Below are 19,720 nucleotides of genomic sequence, written 5' to 3' on the forward strand. Positions count from 1 at the left end.
TGAGTGAAGTCATCTACAAAAGGAACAACTTTTGTCATCCTGTTAATCATTGGGATCTGCTCAATCCGCATCGTGGAAGTTCAGCTTTACAGCATGATTTAAATTTAAAGGCAATGTTCCCGCTTTTGCGGAGACTGCATTCACGGTAAACGTTGCATATGTTGGCTCAATCGGAAGTTACCTTTCAATTTCTATTGCAAAATCTGTAACGCTTTAGCCTTCCAGACTGAATATGGTCCATAATGGAGTCATCTACAATAGGAACAACAACTATTGCCATGCTCTCAATCAAAACTTTGACTTCAGTCCTATATTGACCTTGTATGTTGCAGGCTAAAGTTGTGGTTACATAAAGTTACCTACAAGTGAAGTACCTGAAATGATCCATTGTTATCCCCTTAAATCTTTAAAACACATACTAGGTAAATACCAGTTGAAATAGGACATTTAATATGTAAAAAAAAAAAAAAAAGGAACACTTGACAAGGTCTCTGTAAATATTAACATTTATTTAAGTATACAATTTAGTATTTCCATTGCTTTTTCCAACCTCTTTTGAAGGTTTGATGTCAGTATTACGGTTTCTTAATGCAGCAATCACCTCGGTGGAGGATGGTAGAAATTGAGACAGGCAATACGGTTCAAACATCATCCATTTGGCTACTTCTGTATATACCTTACAATTGAGTTTCACAGGCATCATTATCAGCATTATCACCATGAAAGCATTTAGGATAGTGAAACCAAAGCCTTGCAGACGCTTCGTGCAAATGACACTTTTGGTTCCTTATTAGCTTTGTATGGAGGCATTTACAGATTCATCCCATAAAAGTTCAAGAAAAACTGGAAGATGTTTCTAGATCTGCTGAATATAAACACTGACCTAATAGCTAGTAACATAAATATTATTCTAATTCCAGCAGGGAGGAGAGAATAATATTTATTGTAACAGATACAGTAAGTATGAGAAAAGAGACAAAACAAAACCTTAAATGAATCCTATTTTTGGATAAGTTATACATTTTTGTAGTGATAATTTCCCCTCTGAAAGTTAACACAGGACACCTCTGTAAACCCATAATGAGCAGGACATTTCCGTAGTGTCAATCATAAATGGATTCTAATAAAAGCTGAATTAAGAGCTTCCATGATCCTCTCTGGTCCTCTGTAGCTCATTTGGTAGACAAGGCTCTTGCAACGCCAAGATAGTGGGTTTGGTTCCCAGGACAGCCATACGTTAAAAAAATGTACGCACTTGTGACTAAATCACTTCGGATAAAAGCGTCTGCTAAATAGCATATATTATATATTCCATTAGTCAATGACTGACAGGCAGTATACAGATGTAAATCTTAAATTTGATCATCCTGTTGCTGGAGAACTTTTCCACAATGTAGGACATTTTTAACTTGTAGTATATTTGAGGTTTAAAAAGGCTTCTGAAGTTTCTAATTTCCAGACTTGATTTTCCCTCATGAAAAATGTCCCTTCATTATAATCCACATAAAAATTCACAGTTCCGGCCTTCCGAGTGGCACATTGGTTTAAGGCTGTACCACTAGAGATTCTGGGTTCAAGGCCAGGCTCTGATGCAGCCAGCCACGACCGGAAGGCCCATGGGGCGGCGCACAATTAACCCAGCATCATCCGGGTTAGGGAGGGTTCGGCCAGCAGGGATATCCTTGTCTCATCGCGCACTAGCGACTCCTGTGGCGGGCCGGGCACAGTGCACACTGACACGGTCGCCAGGTGTACGGTGTTTCCTATGACACATTGGTGCGGCTGGTTTCCTGGTTGGATGGGCATTGTGTCAAGAAGCAGTGCGGCTTGGTTGGGTTGTGTTTCGGAGGACGCATGGCTCTCGACCTTCACCTCTCCCGAGTCCGTACAGGAGTTGCAGCGATGAGACAAGACTAACTACTACCAATTGGATACGACGAAATTGGGGTGAAAAAACGCATGAAAAATACAACAAAAAATTCACAGTTCCTGGATTATTTTCCTGCTGTAGCAAACAGGCTCAAATTAAGATAATAAGTATACTGATCCAGCCCATCGTAAGCTTTGTTTTCCCCATCACTTTAGCAGATTGTTGGAACACAACTATGACATTGCACTGTTACTCTTATAGTAAATTCAATTTTGAAATTGTGCCAAGATATAACAGCTTTGAACAAAGCATTGAACACATTTACACCAGTCAATTTGGGCTTACAATTCTAATAAGTGGCCTCCATATGAAAAAATAACTGTGCTAAACTAGGATCTCTTTAAGAAAATCGAAGGTACAGAAAAGTAGGGTAAGAAAATAGTGTTATCTTGCATTAACAACAATAACGACACAACAATGACCTCTTGTTTGTTACGTGTGTGTGTGTGTGTGTGTGTGTGTGTGTATATATATATAGTGCCTTGCGAAAGTATTCGGCCACCTTGAACTTTGCGACCTTTTGCCACTTTTCAGGCTTCAAACATAAAGATATAAAACTGTATTTTTTTGTGAAGAATCAACAACAAGTGGGACACAATCATGAAGTGGAACGACATTTATTGGATATTTCAAACTTTTTTAACAAATCAAAAACTGAAAAATTGGGCGTTCAAAATTATTCAGCCCCTTTACTTTCAGTGCAGCAAACTCTCTCCAGAAGTTCAGTGAGGATCTCTGAATGATCCAATGTTGACCTAAATGACTAATGATGATAAATACAATCCACCTGTGTGTAATCAAGTCTCCGTAGAAATGCACCTGCACTGTGATAGTCTCAGAGGTCTGTTAAAAGCGCAGAGAGCATCATGAAGAACAAGGAACACACCAGGCAGGTCCGAGATACTGTTGTGAAGAAGTTTAAAGCCGGATTTGGATACAAAAAGATTTCCCAAGCTTTAAACATCCCAAGGAGCACTGTGCAAGCGGTAATATTGAAATGGAAGGAGTATCAGACCACTGCAAATCTACCAAGACCTGGCCGTCCCTCTAAACTTTCAGCTCATACAAGGAGAAGACTGATCAGAGATGCAGCCAAGAGGCCCATGATCACTCTGGATGAACTGCAGAGATCTACAGCTGAGGTGGGAGACTCTGTCCATAGGACAACAATCAGTCGTATATTGCACAAATCTGGCCTTTATGGAAGAGTGGCAAGAAGAAAGCCATTTCTTAAAGATATCCATAAAAAGTGTCGTTTAAAGTTTGCCACAAGCCACCTGGGAGACACACGAAATATGTGGAAGAAGGTGCTCTGGTCAGATGAAACCAAAATTGAACTTTTTTGGCAACAATGCAAAACGTTATGTTTGGCGTAAAAGCAACACAGCTCATCAACCCGAACACACCATCTCCACTGTCAAACATGGTGGTGGCAGCATCATGGTTTGGGCCTGCTTTTCTTCAGCAGGGACAGGGAAGATGGTTAAAATTGATGGGAAGATGGATGGAGCCAAATACAGGACTTTCTGGAAGAAAACCTGATGGAGTCTGCAAAAGACCTGAGACTGGGACGGAGATTTGTCTTCCAACAAGACAATGATACAAAACATGAAGCAAAATCTACAATGGAATGGTTCAAAAGTAAACATATCCAGGTGTTAGAATGGCCAAGTCAAAGTCCAGACCTGAATCCAATCGAGAATCTGTGGAAAGAACTGAAAACTGTTGTTCACAAATGCTCTCCATCCAACCTCACTGAGCTCGAGCTGTTTTGCAAGGAGGAATGGGACAAAATTTCAGTCTCTCGATGTGCAAAACTGATAGAGACATACCCCAAGCGACTTACAGCTGTAATCGCAGCAAAAGGTGGCGCTACAAAGTATTAACTTAAGGGGGCTGAATAATTTTGCACGCCCAATTTTTAAATATCCAATAAATGTCGTTCCACTTCATGATTGTGTCCCACTTGTTGTTGATTCTTCACAAAGAAATACAGTTTTATATCTTTATGTTTGAAGCCTGAAATGTGGCAAAAGGTCGCAAAGTTCAAGGGGGCCGAATACTTTCGCAAGGCACTGTATATATATATATATCTTTCTCCCTTTCTTTACGGACAGGGGAACAGAACATTTAAAGTAACACACCAAACAAATATATCCTTACTAGAATTGCACACTGTTAATCCATCAGATACCGTACTACTTGAACCTGCTGTCTTTAGGCTGTCATAACCATGACATAGCAGCAGTGTGTTATTCCATAGGGCTAAGTGTTCAGAACGTTGCAGATGGAAATATAATGTTAGCTGATACTGTAAGTGAATAAGAACTATTCTTGAGGACCGAGAATCATATCTATTCTACACAATACGTTTCTCTGGACGTTCCGTGACATTGCCCCCTCCTAAACAGACGCCAGGTGTCATTGGTGATTTATAACACCTTGTATTAGCGTACGACAAGCAATCTCGCAGCGTCACATGCAGTGGTGGTCAGCCTGAGCAAGTCAGCGTATTACCATGAACAGTTATGACAGCTTATAATATTTGTATATCATGCTTTTAACGGTGATGTGAGCATTCTATGACAGAGTCGCAGGAAAGTGTTACCAGAGATACTCTACAGAGGGTATGTGACAACACTTTACAGATTAAATGAACAAGGTATTGCACAGGTTAATAAAAGCAAAAAAGGCAACAATAAATAGAGCAAAATCATAGAATCACATTCTCAATTTTAGTCCGTTTTTGGAAGATTTTAGGATCAGTTTAGTGTCAGTTGTGTTGGGGAGGAGGACGAGAAACTTTACTAGTCATCCCATTCGTCGTCATCTTCAAAATCCTCTTCGTCATCATCATCCTCATCTTCATCTAGGAAATGTCAAAGCAGACTTGTTAACAAAATATAAAGAGATCTACATCTTTATATTAAGGGCAACTGGTAATAACACAATCCGGATTAATTCTCAAAGAACGCAAGTAGTTCAATTCAGCATCTTGACTTGCAGCTGCTCACCAATGGCTGCATGGCACAAGACTGTATTCACCCATTGAGCTCAAGTCAAGGCATTAGCTCAGGGAGTCAACGTAAGTCTTCAGGTCTCAGGCAAGGTTATTCATCAAGCAAGTGCTGTTAACCCGAATCACTTCCATCACACAGTCGGCTGTGTTGCCTTGGAGTTTTCTGCTATAACTCACTGTAAATATTCGGCATTGCTGTATATTTAAGCAATAATACCTGAGGGGGTGTGGTATTTCGCTAATATACCACGGCTTGACACTGTTCTTAGGCACGTCACAACGTGGAGTGCCTGGGTACAGCCCTTAGCCGTGGTATATTGGCCATACACCATAAACCCCTGAGGTGCCTTATTGCTAATTAGGACAGTAAAAATAATTGTGTCATACTCGTGGTATACGGTCTGATATACCACAGCTTTCAGCCAAATCAACATTCAGGGTTCGAACCACTCGGTTTATAATTCATGAATTTGTACTCCCCTGTATAGTGTTTTATTTTTAGTGGTATTGTGCGTTGTCCTGTTCACTGTTGCAATGCCTCTTGGCCAGGTTGTTAATGTAAATGAGAACTGGTTCTCAATTGACTCACCTGGATAAATAAAGGTGAAATAAATAAACCTGCCAGTTGGAACCTACCTGAGGAGTGGATGGCTTTGCTCCTCTTCTGCATGACTTCCATAAGTGCCCCCACGATGCCTGCCGAGGGGGCCTGTGTAGGGGAGCCCGATTCAGGGCCGTCTGGTACCTGAGACACGCACACACACAGTTAATCACACAAACAAACATGGAAATACACTCAAACACAGACAGGCAGACAGTGGCACTTACGGTTTTTAGCTGGATGCCCTGCCGTATCTGGTCGAGCAGGGCGTCGCGCCCTACGGCGGTGGCCGGTGGCTTGGAGTCCGGTGGCTCCACCTTCTTCAGCTGGGTGCCACCACGGATCTGCTCTAGCAGGGCCGACTTACCCCCCGGGCCCGGGGGTGAGTGGGGCGACTCCACACAACCGTCCAGCTCTGGAGGGGGTGGGGGTCCAGGTGGGGGTGGTGGAGGAGGAGGTGGAGGAGGGGCTCCCCCACCACCGGAGAGTGGTGCTGCTGGTGGGGGAGGTGGCGGTGGGGCCTGGGGGGCATGTGAGGGTGGAGGCGGTGGCTGGTAGTGATGGTGGCCGTGGCCCCCTCTGTTGGGGGGCGGGGGAGGAGGGGGGGCTCCTAGGGCACCAGGCCTGGAGGGGGGAGGGGGGGGAGGGGCAGAGGTGGGGGCCCGAGAGGGTGGAGGTGGTGGCGGGGCACCCCGGCCACCTCGCGATGGGGGTGGTGGTGGTGGGGGAGGAGCTGGGCCCGAGCTGTGGGGTGGGGGAGGAGGAGGTGGGCCACCCCGAGAGGGAGGAGGTGGTGGGGCTTGGTAGGACAAAAAAAGATGGAAAAGGAGAAAGATGGAAAAGGAGAGCGAGAGAGACAGAGACGTCAGTTTGACAGTTACAATATCCCATTCAGCAGGGGTTTGAATTACTGGGGAGAACGAGAGTTCTGAATGATCCCATTACAAAAATCAGGGCTCTCTCACTTATAAGCACTGAAAATAACTTGTGCATGCATCCCCTAAAATGTTGTTCCCAATTATAGGTCATCCACCAGGAGTTAACGCCTAATTCAAACCCTGTCATCTAGATACTCTGTTAAAAATCAACCCCCCCAGCAACTTGGCAATCATTGAGCTAAGAAATTTTACATTATAGCCTTTCGATTCTGTTCATTTTAAATTCAGACAAACCAGTCAGCTTTATCCAGTTATGCAGGTCAAAGTTCACACAGTCAATACCTGAGGCAGAAACACACGAACCACCACTCTATGGAAACAAACCGATAGTTACCCACCACACCACCTGGGCGGCCCTGGGAAAAGACCACATGAATAAGCCCCGCCTGGCATTCACCATCTCATTCCCAGTGGAGTACATTCTCACCATTGACTTCATTAACTTCAGAGTTACAAGGAAGTTCATCACATTTACAGTGGGTGGAATTCTTGATACTTGAGATCAATGATTGATATATACTAGATGACTGATAGGGGGCACTGTGTTGAAGCCACCGTGCCTCAATCTTCATACACCCCACAATTGTAAAAAATTAGTGGAAGCTACCTACCGCATTTTTTTTACGTTGCTGCTTCCGCTTTACTGCCCTACTGCAGAGTTCCGGTGGCAAACTTGCCAGAGAAAATTATTTGAGTCAATTTATAGAAAATAAAAGTAAAGTAAACAAGTATAAAATGTATAAGTGTAATTTTATACTTATTTCATTCAAGTTCACTAACATTATCTAGACCTACTGGTAGGCTAATTCTGTTATGATAATAACGTTAGTTGTGTTGTGTCGGAGTTGAGGCCCGGACCATTCAACAAAGCCAAAAACTATAAAACGTTGGTGGGCATCCACACTAGAGGAAAGTGTATCGTTCTACAGGCCTACACCTGTCAATCAACTGTTCAATGCATCCTACTGTACGCTGCTATTAACAGGGTGGTAACAAGACCAGGTCTCCAACCCACAGATACTGGTTCGGAGCATTTAGTGCTTTTAGGGTGTGTTCATTGTCATCGTGACAACTGAAAATAATACTTCAAAGTACATGTAGGCCTAATGAAAAATAATATAGTAATGCATATTTAAACGTAGCCTGCGCATCTCTTAAACATACAGCATGTCATTGCCTCATTGCTAATTAACAAACGTTATGTAACACCCAATTCCCCTGTGTGAAAAAGTAAATTTCACCCTGACACACAATAACTGGTTGTGCCAACTTCATATGCAATGACTGCAACCAAATGCTTCCTGTAGTTGTTGATCAGTCTCTCACATCACTGTGGAGGGATTTTGGCACATTGTCGCATGTAGAACTGCTTTAACTCAGGTGGATAGCATTGCATTTATTAATGACTACATTACTTTTTGCCACATTTATTCTAGTACAGACACCGTAATGCATACTTTTAAATTATGTGACAAACATTAAAAGAATATACATACTTTAAGGAAAACATTTGTAAGATTACTAATGTAACTGTCCACACTACAAAAACAAAATACATGTCATTTTATCCTTGAAACATTTAATTGAAATACTGTAAAATTATTCATTCAAATAGAGGACTGCTCCTACTGAGGGGGGCCAATATGGCTGACTAGCTTTTCAATGGTCAATTTTTTAAATATGTTTTATTATTTTACCTTAATTTAACCAGGTAGGCAAGTTGAGAACAAATTCTCATTTACAATTGCGACCTGGCCAAGATAAAGCAAAGCAGTTCGACACATACTAACATAACAAAACATAACATACAACAACACAGAGTATGTATGTATGTATGTATGTTATGTTATGTATGTATGTGTCGAACTGCTTTGCTTTATCTTGGTCAGGTCGCAATTGTAAATGAGAATTTGTTCTCAACTTGCCTACCTGGTTCAATAAAGGTAAAATACATTTAAAAAATACAACAACAAGAGTTACACATGGAGTAAAACAAACATACAATCAATAATACAGTAGAAAAATAAGTCTATATACGATGTGAGCAAGTGAGGTGAGATAAGGGAGGTAAAGGCAAAAAAGGCCATGGTGGTGAAGTAAAACACTGGAATGGTAGATTTGCAGTGGAAGAATGTGCAAAGTAGAAATCAAAATATTGGGGTGCAAAGGAGCAAAATAAATAAATACAGTAGGGGAAGAGGTAGTTGTTTGGGCTAAATTATAGATGGGCCATGTACAGGTGCAGTAATCTGTGAGCTGCTCTGACAGCTGGTGCTTAAAGCTAGTGAGGGAGATACGTTTTTCCAGTTTCAGAGATTTTTGTAGCTCGTTCTAGTCATTGGCAGCAGAGAACTGGAAGGAGAGGCGGCCAAAGGAAGAATTGGTTTTGGGGGTGACCAGGGAGATATACCTGCTGGAGCATGTCATACAGGTGGGTGCTGCTATCGTGACCAGCGAGCTGAGATAAGGCGGGGCTTTACCTAGCAGGGTCTTGTAGATGACCTGGAGCCAGTGGGTTTATCGACGAGATTTAAGCGAGGGCCAGCCAACAAGAGCGTCAGGTCGCAGTGGTGGGTAGTATATGGGGCTTTGATTAAAAAAAAACTGATGGCACAGTGATAGACTGCATCCAATTTATTGAGTAGGGTATTGGAGGCTATTTTATAAATGACATCGCCGAAATCGAGGATCGGTAGGATGGTCAGTTTTACGAGGGTATGTTTGGCAGCATGAGTGAAGGATGCTTTATTACGAAATAGGAAGCTAATTCTAGATGTAACTTTGGATTGGAGATGTTTGATGTGAGTCTGGAAGGAACTTTTACAATCTAACCAGACACCTAGGTATTTGTAGTTGTCCACATATTCATAAGTCAGAACTGTCCAGAGTAGTGATGCTGGACGGACGGGCAGGTGCAGGCAGTGATCGGGTGAAGAGCATGCATTTAGTTTTACTTGTATTTAAGAGCAGTTGGAGGCCAATACATAGCATCAGATCTCCAGGGTTTATATACACATCATCGCTTGAGATACAAGGAACTGAGGATGATTCCAGTGAACTCACCTTGCCTACGGAGCTCGTTCTTGACTGCCTCCACCCCTCCTTTCTTTTCGATGAAGTCATAGATGACCTTGGAGGTCTCCTTGTCCTTCAGCTGGGCCTCTGAGATGCCACACATGTCAAACAGGTTCTTTAGCTCTGGGTCCAGGTTATTCAACTGGGGCAGAGAAATAGAGATAGACCGGGTCAGGATAATTCAAAACCAACATATTTGTTTCTCTCTGCATTTTATCCTGAGCGGATGGAATCTGTAATGTTTTGAAAATGGCTTAAATTATGCTCTACATATAACCATGGCCTGCCAAATACAAAAATGCAATGCCAATTCCATTTAACTAATAAAACGTAATATAGCACGACAAGAATCTAATTATTTTGAAAATCTAAGTGGCATTCTGCCATCTTCTGGATGAACATGGGTATTGCACCAGATTGTGCACACAACATCACATGGCCTTTAACTGACTACTTTTTGTTTGTTCAATCATAATTGGGTAATAGTGATCTCTGCAGCTAGTCTTCTTTGCTTCGGCATGAAAGAGTGTGCGTGATACTTCTGTATGCATGACTAGTCAAGTAAATAGACATGCAATTAAGCCCAAGGGAAAGGGGTTCAATCAGTCATGCTCATTAGGGTCATTAAAACAGACTGTATTCTGTCCATTAACAAGCTCTCTGGTCCACTTTGTTCTTAGTGACATGCATCACTGACTGCAGATTCAGACTGTGTTTTAGATGTGTTCCTCTGTCTCACTCCAGATTGAATTCAAAACCCTTCTGCTGACTTTCCAGTGTATTCATGGAAATGCCCCTCCTTATCTCAAACAACTGCTCACCCTCCATAACCCCACCCGCACCCTCAGGTCAAGCGATAGCCTGCTCATCCATGCCCCCAGGACTAAGCTCCACTCCTTGGGGGAATCAGACTTTTAGTTTGACCGCCTCCAGAATGCCCTCCCAGACCACCTGAAGTCACCACAGACTCGGTGCTCCTTTAAAAAACGGGCCTAAAGACCATTCTCTTTAGGAAGGCTTTCTGTTCATAGATGTGTTCCTTGGTGTCAGCTGTCATTTGTAGTGTCAGCTGGGTTCTTTGGTGTCAGTTGTCCATTGTAGTGTCAGCTGGGTTCTGTGTGTCAGTTGTCCCTTGTAATGTCAGCTGTCCCTTGTAATGTCAGCTGGATTCTGTGTGTCAGTTGTCCCTTGTAATGTCAGCTGGGTTCTCTGTGTCAGTTGTCCCTTGTAATGTCAGCTGGGTTCTCTGTGTCAGTTGTCCCTTGTAATGTCAGCTGGGTTCTGTCAGTTGTCCCTTGTAATGTCAGCTGGGTTGTCTGTGTCAGTTGTCCCTTGTAATGTCAGCTGGGTTCTGTCAGTTGTCCCTTGTAATGTCAGCTGGGTTGTCTGTGTCAGTTGTCCCTTTTAATGTCAGCTGGGTTGTCTGTGTCAGTTGTCCCTTGTAATGTCAGCTGGGTTGTCTGTGTCAGTTGTCCCTTGTAATGTCAGCTGGGTTGTCTGTGTCAGTTGTCCCTTGTAATGTCAGCTGGGTTGTCTGTGTCAGTTGTCCCTTGTAATGTCAGCTGGGTTCTCTGTGTCAGTTGTCCCTTGTAATGTCAGCTGGGTTCTGTGTCAGTTGTCCTGTCTAGTTGTGTCCATTTTTCTTTCTATTCGGTTTTTCTATTTTTTGCACTTCGGGATTATTCTGTCAAATGCAAAGCGCTTTACAAATGTAATAAAGCATTATTATTATTATTTAGCCTGGTCCTAGACCTGTACTGTATGTGCTTAAGCCAATTTCTCTGACAGTTGTTTGAATAGCATGACAATGATAGACCTAACAATAACTCATCTGGCCTATATTAGCAAAACCACTTAATGTTTTTGAAGCATAGCTTCCCTAAACAGTGACAAAATATTTCCTGGAATATTCGGGGTTGCAAGTGGGGCTTGTATGACAGCATTGAATGTATGATAAGTATGCACTGTATCCAACAGAGGCCATTGTGTGGGTCAATCATGGGTCGGCCACACAGGTCACCATTGTGTGCCCATGAAGGGTGTGTGTGTGTGTGTGGTACTCACATCGAAGCCTGTGTTTGGGTCCCAGCCCACATGGCCGATGTGCCTGAAGAGAGACAGACACACAGGACAGACAGGGATGAGCACATACATACACGTGTACCGACACGCAAGCCGGTTCACAAACATGCGTGCAGCTGCGCATTACACATGCAGCAACAAACATGTCCAAGCACAAACCCTCATGTAAACCCACTGGCTTGTGCACACACACATGCACGGGCGCAGTTCTGAATGCACACAAACACAATTGAGCCATTGAAGAAGTTCACAAGACACAATGAAGCCCTCAAACGTAAGTGACGAGCTCAATACGTTACACAACAACTTCACAGAACATAACATACATACAGGGAAACTCCTGCTGCGCTACATCTCTCCACAAAGACCCGTCTGAAGTGTACTCTATAGACAGAAGGGTGGTCCACTCACTGGAAGTTGCTGGGGGTGCCTATGTCAGCCTTGGTGAGCTTCTTTCTCTTGCCCTTGACTTTCTTCTCCTTCTTGCTGAAGCTGCTGTGCAGCATGTTGTTGACGTGGTGTGGCTGATGCTGCTGCTGGTGGTGTTGATGATGGTGGGAGTTGTGGAAGCGCACATTGTTGATCTCCGGGTTCTTGATGTCCACAGTGGCCATAGGGAGAGCTGGGCCTTTAGTAGGAGGGAGAGGAGCGAGAGGAGGGAGAGAAGGAGGAAAGGGAGAAACTGTTGGAACTAGAAGCTCAGAACCAGTGCTGGGAAGCTCAGAACCAGTGCTGGGAAGCTCAGAACCAGTGCTGGGAAGCACAGAACAGAACCAGTGCTGGGAAGCACAGAACAGAACCAGTGCTGGGAAGCTCTCACAAAATGAGTGGGAGCCAATCCAAAAGGTAATTCTTTCATTTCTTAGCCTACCCAACAAGTTGTAATACAGACAGGTCCGATTATACAGCCCTTTTTAATTATTCATAAGAGACCCGAGGGTAACAATAATTTGCATACTTGACTGGCCGTAAAAAGCTTACTGTATAACTTGGTCTTTGTTGTGACTATGGTAGTCTCTAAAACCCATCAACAGTTCAGGCCAGGTCAATCTCACAGCTGACAATGCAGGACCACACACAATTAAATACCAGTCTTTTGATGGTATTTAGAACTATTTCAAGTTAGTGTAAAGACAACTAACAGAGGGCACTAACTGTCCTCTACACACATGCCTCTACACACATGCCTTTGTGAATATCTAGAACCCTAACACCAGCGTGTCACATTCCATTTAAATTCTAATTCAGATTAGCAAAAGATTTTACATTTATGCCAAAAAATAATTACATCATTATGTCAATCATATGCATTCATTTCTTAATTCACTAGAATTGAAATGGGATCTGCATGACAACAACCCTACCGTTAAACACCTCTCTCAGCCAGCTCTTAGTCCTCAGGTCTTTTAGCACCACACTCTTTCTCAAAAGAACAAGGGCAGGACAACGGCATATGAAACCCATCCACAAGCAGCACTGGATACCCAACCACTCTTCCAACTTCAACTCACTGTCCCATTACTCTGATAAAGACAGACTTGATAAAGAAGTTGGTGCAATACATCCTTGTTCCATTCAGATGATACAGCGTTGGAGAGACCAATGGACTCAGTTGATGGATTGTTTATTTAACTGACCGGCGAGGCTTTGGAGGCTCTCAAACTACCTGTGGCTGCACCAGTGAATAGCACAGCAGTCTTTCACAGACTAAAGAACTGAAAGACTAAAGAAACATTGACAGAATCAATCTGGTTGAAAACCCGTGTTTGTCCTCCTGGTGTGTGTGTGTGTTTGTTGGAACTTATGTGACATCAGTTAGGTCAAACCCAGAGTCACACAAAGACAGTTTTGGTCAACTTTTGAGCCGGGAGCCATGCTGCTGCCTTGGACAATTCAATTCATCCATTCATGATGAACATCTAGCGCTTGGTTTAAAATTCAGCTAATTCCTTGTACTGTTATTGGTCAATATTACCCAGGAGACACTAACATGGCTGCTATGGATTATGTCTAGGAACTTGATAATAACGCCTTCTGATTGAAACTGCAACGGCCAACTGTAACGGAGCTCGGTCTGTTACCTAGTCTTGCATGATGAATAACCTTGGCTGATACCTAGGTTAGGCTTCAGATCAGTGGGCTAACAGTCTTCTGGAATGCAGAAGCCCTCAGTACATGGCTGTGGTCAAACCTCCCCAGTCCAGGCATTTGAGCGCTCTCCTTGAGTCCATGTTAATCTCCACAAAATGCAGTTGGATCTGACATAATCAGTAATCCACAGCTAATCCCAACCAAATCCCTGGATTCCCTAGAAATGTTAGAAGTCTCAGCTATCGACGAGGACATGCAAGCATGACTTTGAAAGCTCCCTTGCCTTGAGACACGTTTACCCTCATCCTTCCACTTCATTGGGAGCTTTCAATGGAGAACTTGCAAAGAGTCCATGCAGTGGTACCATTCAGATGTAGCTGTTTGGCTGTACGTAAATCAATGATTGACAGACCAAGCTAACGGTTGTCCTCCTGTCCATTTTAGGCTTCAGAAATCTCAAATGTAATCATTCAATACCAATAAATATTGACGTGCTTCCTTTCCCAAAGCACACACTGCCAACATGACAGTGAATTATGACAAGGAAAACAAAATTAACATATTGGAGGAGAGGGAAGCAAAAAAGGAAATAACTCCCAAAGCAAAGAGCGAATCTAGGGCAAATATGTCACCTTGTTAGTTTCACACTCAATAATGGGACTGACATATCCCAAACAATATCCTTCCACCATGGAGAATAGTCCTTCTACAGGATCACTACATTTGGGTTCATTTGCATTCAAATACCAAATTCTATGCAATAGACTGTGATTAGTACATGACATTTAAAGTATACAAGTATCTGTGAGAAGGCTGATTTAAAGAGAGAGTTGGCAGTTGGACACGCACTGAGAGACCCATATGGTTTACACATGGCACACAGAGTGCCTCATGCTGCACAGATTAACCCTAAACCCAATGTTAGGGCTAAAAATGACAATGTCAACAAAGTCATACTCGGAGTGAGTGCATGTGTACTCATACGATTTTGATTTAGCCTATTTCTCTACAATTACTGACCCATCTGATCATGCCATATCGCAAAGGGGTGTGTGTGTGTGTACATGCATATTACTGTACATTTGATTTTGTGTGACGGATTATAGGAGATTTATGCTTTTGTAATGTAAAATAACAAAGGATTGTGTCCCATTACATGTTGAAAATCAACATTTGGACTATAAAAATCGGTACAATTCAAAGAATGGACAACATACCATTTGCAGGGTCACGTCTTTTCTCTGCAAAACAAAATGGGCACAATTATAATTTCTCAGCCAATTCAGATGGCAAAAGCCACAGCTATCAGAGCGATAGAGAGTGTATGTGGAAGTGTGAAAGGAAGAGCAGTGTTTGGAAAGCATTCAGAGTTAGTTTATGAGAGTCCGATGGACAGACAAATAGGATGGAAGTCTGTAAAGGTAGCCACTGCAGGCTGGAGAGAATGACAGTTCTCTGACCAGTCAGATCCTGGACGGAGGATAAATTCCAGAACAGATGCAAACGCAAGAAAAAAAATTGTGGAAAAACAGAATTAAACTAGCTGTCCCTAACATACCGTTACAGTAGCCCCTTTCCCAGCCCCACGTCTTTGGAAACTCACTCCTCTCAGCAAGAGCAGTACACGTCAAAGGCTGGCAAGCAGAGAGGAACAGAGAGAGATGGAGGGAAGCCAGAAAGGAACACCATCACAGCTTTTAACACAGAGACCCTCTGCTGTTTTGACTAAACAGACATACCACTGACTTTCCAACAGCAATCAGCAAAAAAAATTGATGCAGGGCTCAATTCCAAACCCATTCCTAGAACCTCGTTGACCCCAAATGAACCCCTCGAGGAGTTACAAGATACATCTAAGGCAAATGATGGGATGATTTGGGATTGGGCCCCTGTGGGGTTGTTAGTAGTAGAGCAGTGAGATAAATTTGAGCTTTCTTCGCTTTCCCTGTCCAGAGGGTCAAAGGCTGAGGTGATGAGAAAGCAGAAGGCGTGTAGACTGAGCCCGCGGGCCACTGTCGTTACCCGTTTTACGTTGCCGTCTGCTGAGTAGGTCTTTCAGTGCGGCTCTAAATCGCTTGGCCTCTTCCTCGCTAGCGAAGTTCAGGCCTACCTGGCAGTTCTGGAGATAGAGTGAGGAAAGAGAGATCAGTCATTTTTTTAAAGACACTGTCTATGTTGGGTCCACAAGCTTTCAAGCAGAGGTAGTATACTTACATCTCCTGAAAACGAAATGAAATAGGACCTCGAGCTGTTGATTGAGAAGTTATTGTAGAGCTCCTGTTCAAACATGGTTTTCCCTTCCTGACAAGAGAGAAATAACAGTCACTGAAATTCCTATATTGGCAGCACAGATGAATTTCCTCAGGAGAGGTATTAAGCTAGTGAGGCTAGGCAAACTTCAACCATCCTCACTATAATGCACTCACTCACCTTGATGTCAAAGACCCTGATGAAGTAGGACCTCAGAGGGTTATCCTTGATCAGACAGGCCACTCCGCAGCACCTCTTCACCCAGGACGAGCTCCTGTCTGCCCCATACACCTGGACCACTGCTGTGCACAGGGTCTGAGGACATCATCACAATGGGAGTGTGGTACGTACAGCAAAGTAAAAACACTATAGTGACACAATGTTAATTCAATGTGATTCAAAAGTGCAGTGTTGGATTGCAAGTCACTTTTTTTCTACATGAAACTGACTGACTACATTCTACAACTTGTTACATGGGCCCCGTTGTTAACAAGCCTAACTAGTGGAATGCCTCTAGGGGCCAATAAGTAAGTTATGACAGTATAGAGGAAGAGGAACACATCCACGAACAAGAAACACTGATTAGATGCCCCGGGAGAATATAGTACAAGGTTTGCAAATCAGACAGCCTGAGCAGACCTGATAGAGAATGATAGACATAGCCAGTAGCCACACAAACCAAAGCTTGGTTTTCTGTCACCATGGACACAGAGAGCGACCTATGCCAATCACCAAGGAGACCACAAGGAAGAGGAAATACCACTCCGGCTTGCTTCCTCTTCCTTGTCTACCATTTATTATCGCAGGTATGAGCGAGAGAAAACGAGGAAGCAATTCTCGCCCCATACTCACACCTCATCATAACACAGGAAAGGTCACTGGCCAGACCATAGGCTAAGTCTAAATGTTCCCAAATCCCATGGTAGGAAAAAGGTTAAGGGAATAGAAAGAACACACATCGAGCTAGGGCTTTGACTTTGGCATATGGTGTTGCTCCTAATATAATATTTATCTGGACAGGGTACTGTAGACTACTGTAGTCTTTCCACTGGCTTGTCATTTGACACTTTTGTTCATCTAATGCAGCTTCTCAAGAATAGACTGATTTGACTTTCACAAATACCTTATTAGCCTTCAGCATTGGGAAATGATGTATGTTCTGACCTAACCATTTAGCAGAAGCTAACTTCCTTTAGCGCCTATTGATGATAGTATCTTTTGGCCAGAGGAATTTTGTTAAGAGCCCTGACGATCTTTCTGAAAGTTAAAACGCTTCAGTGAACAAAAACATAAATGCAACATGTAAAGTGTTGAAATAAAAGAATCCCAGAAACGTTCCATGCAAAAAGCTTATATCTTTCAAATGTTGTGCATAAATGTGTTTATATCTCTGTTAGTGAGAATTTATCCTATGCTGATAATCCATCCACCTGACAGGTGTGACATATCAAGAAGCTGATCAAACAACATGATCATTACACAGGTGCACTGTGCTGGGGACAATAAAAGGCCATTATAAAATGTGCAATTGTGTCACACAACACAATGCCACAGGTATTGAGGGCGCTTGCAATTGGCATGCTGACTGCAGAAATGTCCACCAGAGCTGTTGCCAGAGCATTAAGCTGCCATTTCCCTTTTGGGATCGTCTGCGGGGAGGTGCTGAGGAGTATTTCTGTTTGTAATAAAGCCTTTTATGGAGAAAAACTCATTCTGATTGGCTGTGTCTGGCTGCACCACTGCGGGCCCTCCCAGGCCCACCCATGGCTGCACCACTGCGGGCCCTCCCAGGCCCACCCATGGCTGCACCACTGCCCAGTCATTTGAAATCCATAGATTAGGGCAAATTAATTTATTTCAATTGACTGATTTCCTTATATGAACTGTATCGCAGTAAAATGTCTGAAATTGTTGCATTTATATTTTTGTTCAGTATATTTTTCATATCAGCAAGGGATTTTTTTAAATGTTTTAATATTTTCTTTTATGTCAAATGACTACACAACGTTATAAGGTTAGGGTTTCCTAGCCGGACATATTTCCATGTTACAGAGCTGTTATTTCTACAACTGTGTGTAAACGAAAGATGGACACCACAAACGTGCTTTCACTGAAAAATACTGTCAGCTGCAACTGTTAAAACAGAGTATATTTTGCATTTGTTTTGATATGATATGAAAGTTGATGGGTTTATGTTTCTAGAACTGTACCGCAATTGAGAATAGATTCTCGTTTAGATGAAGTTGGTTGTTTTGGCTGCCAGAGCCAATTCACCTCTAAACGGAACAGGGTCCTTGGACTATAAGGATTAACGTTCGGCTCTTTTAGTCCATTATTGGGATAGTTCTGACCATATTCCCTATTGTGCAAACATACAGGCTAATGTCTTCCCTCGGGAAGTTGCAATGGCTGTCAAACTAAAACAAAATATTGAAGTGCAAAAATGCCAGACTGCAGTGCGTCAGTAGGCAGCACTTAATACATTAGCAGCAGTGCAGTCAATTTATAAACACACAGTCGCGTGCAACATTAGCCGATACAATGTTGACCTGTTTATTAATAATGGGGTATGCACTGAATTATAATAATGGCGTTTGCATTTGTTTACAGGCCGAGGTAAACTAATACGCCAGGGGCAAATGTTTACATTTCCAAGCCAATTTCTTGACAACAAATCCCCTTGACAGGCAAACATCTCTGCTTTCCCATACTCTTCCCTGCATCGTTCCAGCAAAGCCATGGAAAAAGCTGCTGAGCTGTTATGCGTCTTATCGGCCTGCAGCCAGGCTATTGCCTAACATTAGCCTACAAAACAGTACACTAACATTTTGCAAATAGCCTAACACATATTTTCGCAAAGTTACAGGTAGATAAATTGCACTTGAGAGCTTGGTGTGGTCGTAAACAAGACAACTTACAATGCATTTCCTTCCCAGGTAGTTGAAGAGGCATTCGTTCTCTTGCGGGGTGAGGAGTATGGAGCCAATATTTCCAACCCGGCGTTGCGGAGGATGGCTATTCATGTTCCCAAATAATTTCCAGATAAACAAAGTTAACTGTTTTACTCTTGAATATTACAAACAATTCATGCAGCCTTTGGTCGCCATGGCCTGCAACTGCATCGTCTTATTACGTTGTTTCTAAGGTAGCTAGAGGCCTGCAAAATGAAATATTTTTGGATCCCGGTTGTTGAATAACGTCACCATGCCCCAGGGTCCTCGAAGAATCCGTGGGAACCCCAAACTCTGCAGAGGGCAAAATCTAAACTTTCATTCGTAACTCCAGCTGCAACATCGATAACGTTACATCCATCCAACATGGCACAGTAGGCAGTGTGAAGGAACAACCATTCCAATGGAGAGAGGGGGTGGAGAAACCAAAACATCATATAAACATGTAAGAGTAAGGCCCCCTCTTCCGAAATAAATTCATTTGCATTAAAATATATATATTTTAAATGTCGTCTGTAAATGTTGTAGTGTTACAATATAATGAGGATGCCAAAAATATCACGAAGGATGGAATGGTCTAGCCCTATTTCCCAGTGGATTTTGCAAAAGGAATGCATTACGTTGTAAGGGGGTGCGTGCAGAGCTGGACCGTGACTGGGGCGCGTTCAGCAGGACGCAACGTTTTGGAACGTTCAGATAGAAATCATATGTAAGCGCAAACATGCTTCTCTGACATGTAGAATAAGGAATCACATCGGCTCTATTCATGGTTTCTATCTGCAA

At 42.9% G+C, this 19,720-nt stretch overlaps 1 protein-coding gene across 2 annotated transcripts; it reads right to left on the bottom strand.

The window, feature by feature from the left end:
• Positions 1-2,529: 2,529 nt before the first annotated feature.
• LOC135556614 (actin nucleation-promoting factor WASL-like) lies at positions 2,530-19,444 on the bottom strand. Of its 2 annotated transcripts, XM_064989953.1 has the most exons (11): positions 18,905-19,444; positions 16,167-16,301; positions 15,951-16,037; positions 15,759-15,855; positions 14,954-14,977; positions 12,057-12,273; positions 11,628-11,670; positions 9,552-9,705; positions 5,778-6,349; positions 5,586-5,694; positions 2,530-4,799 (listed from the first exon to the last, which is right to left on the bottom strand). In XM_064989953.1, the coding sequence occupies exons 1-11, from the start codon at positions 19,007-19,009 to the stop codon at positions 4,738-4,740; spliced, it is 1,605 nt and encodes a 534-aa protein (XP_064846025.1). In that variant the 5' UTR covers positions 19,010-19,444; the 3' UTR covers positions 2,530-4,737. The 2 variants fall into 2 exon arrangements, with proteins under 2 accessions (XP_064846025.1, XP_064846026.1); XM_064989954.1 differs by lacking the exon at positions 14,954-14,977.
• Positions 19,445-19,720: the final 276 nt, after the last annotated feature.

Source organism: Oncorhynchus masou, chromosome 15, assembly GCF_036934945.1.
Source record: "Oncorhynchus masou masou isolate Uvic2021 chromosome 15, UVic_Omas_1.1, whole genome shotgun sequence".
NCBI lineage: Eukaryota > Metazoa > Chordata > Actinopteri > Salmoniformes > Salmonidae > Oncorhynchus > Oncorhynchus masou.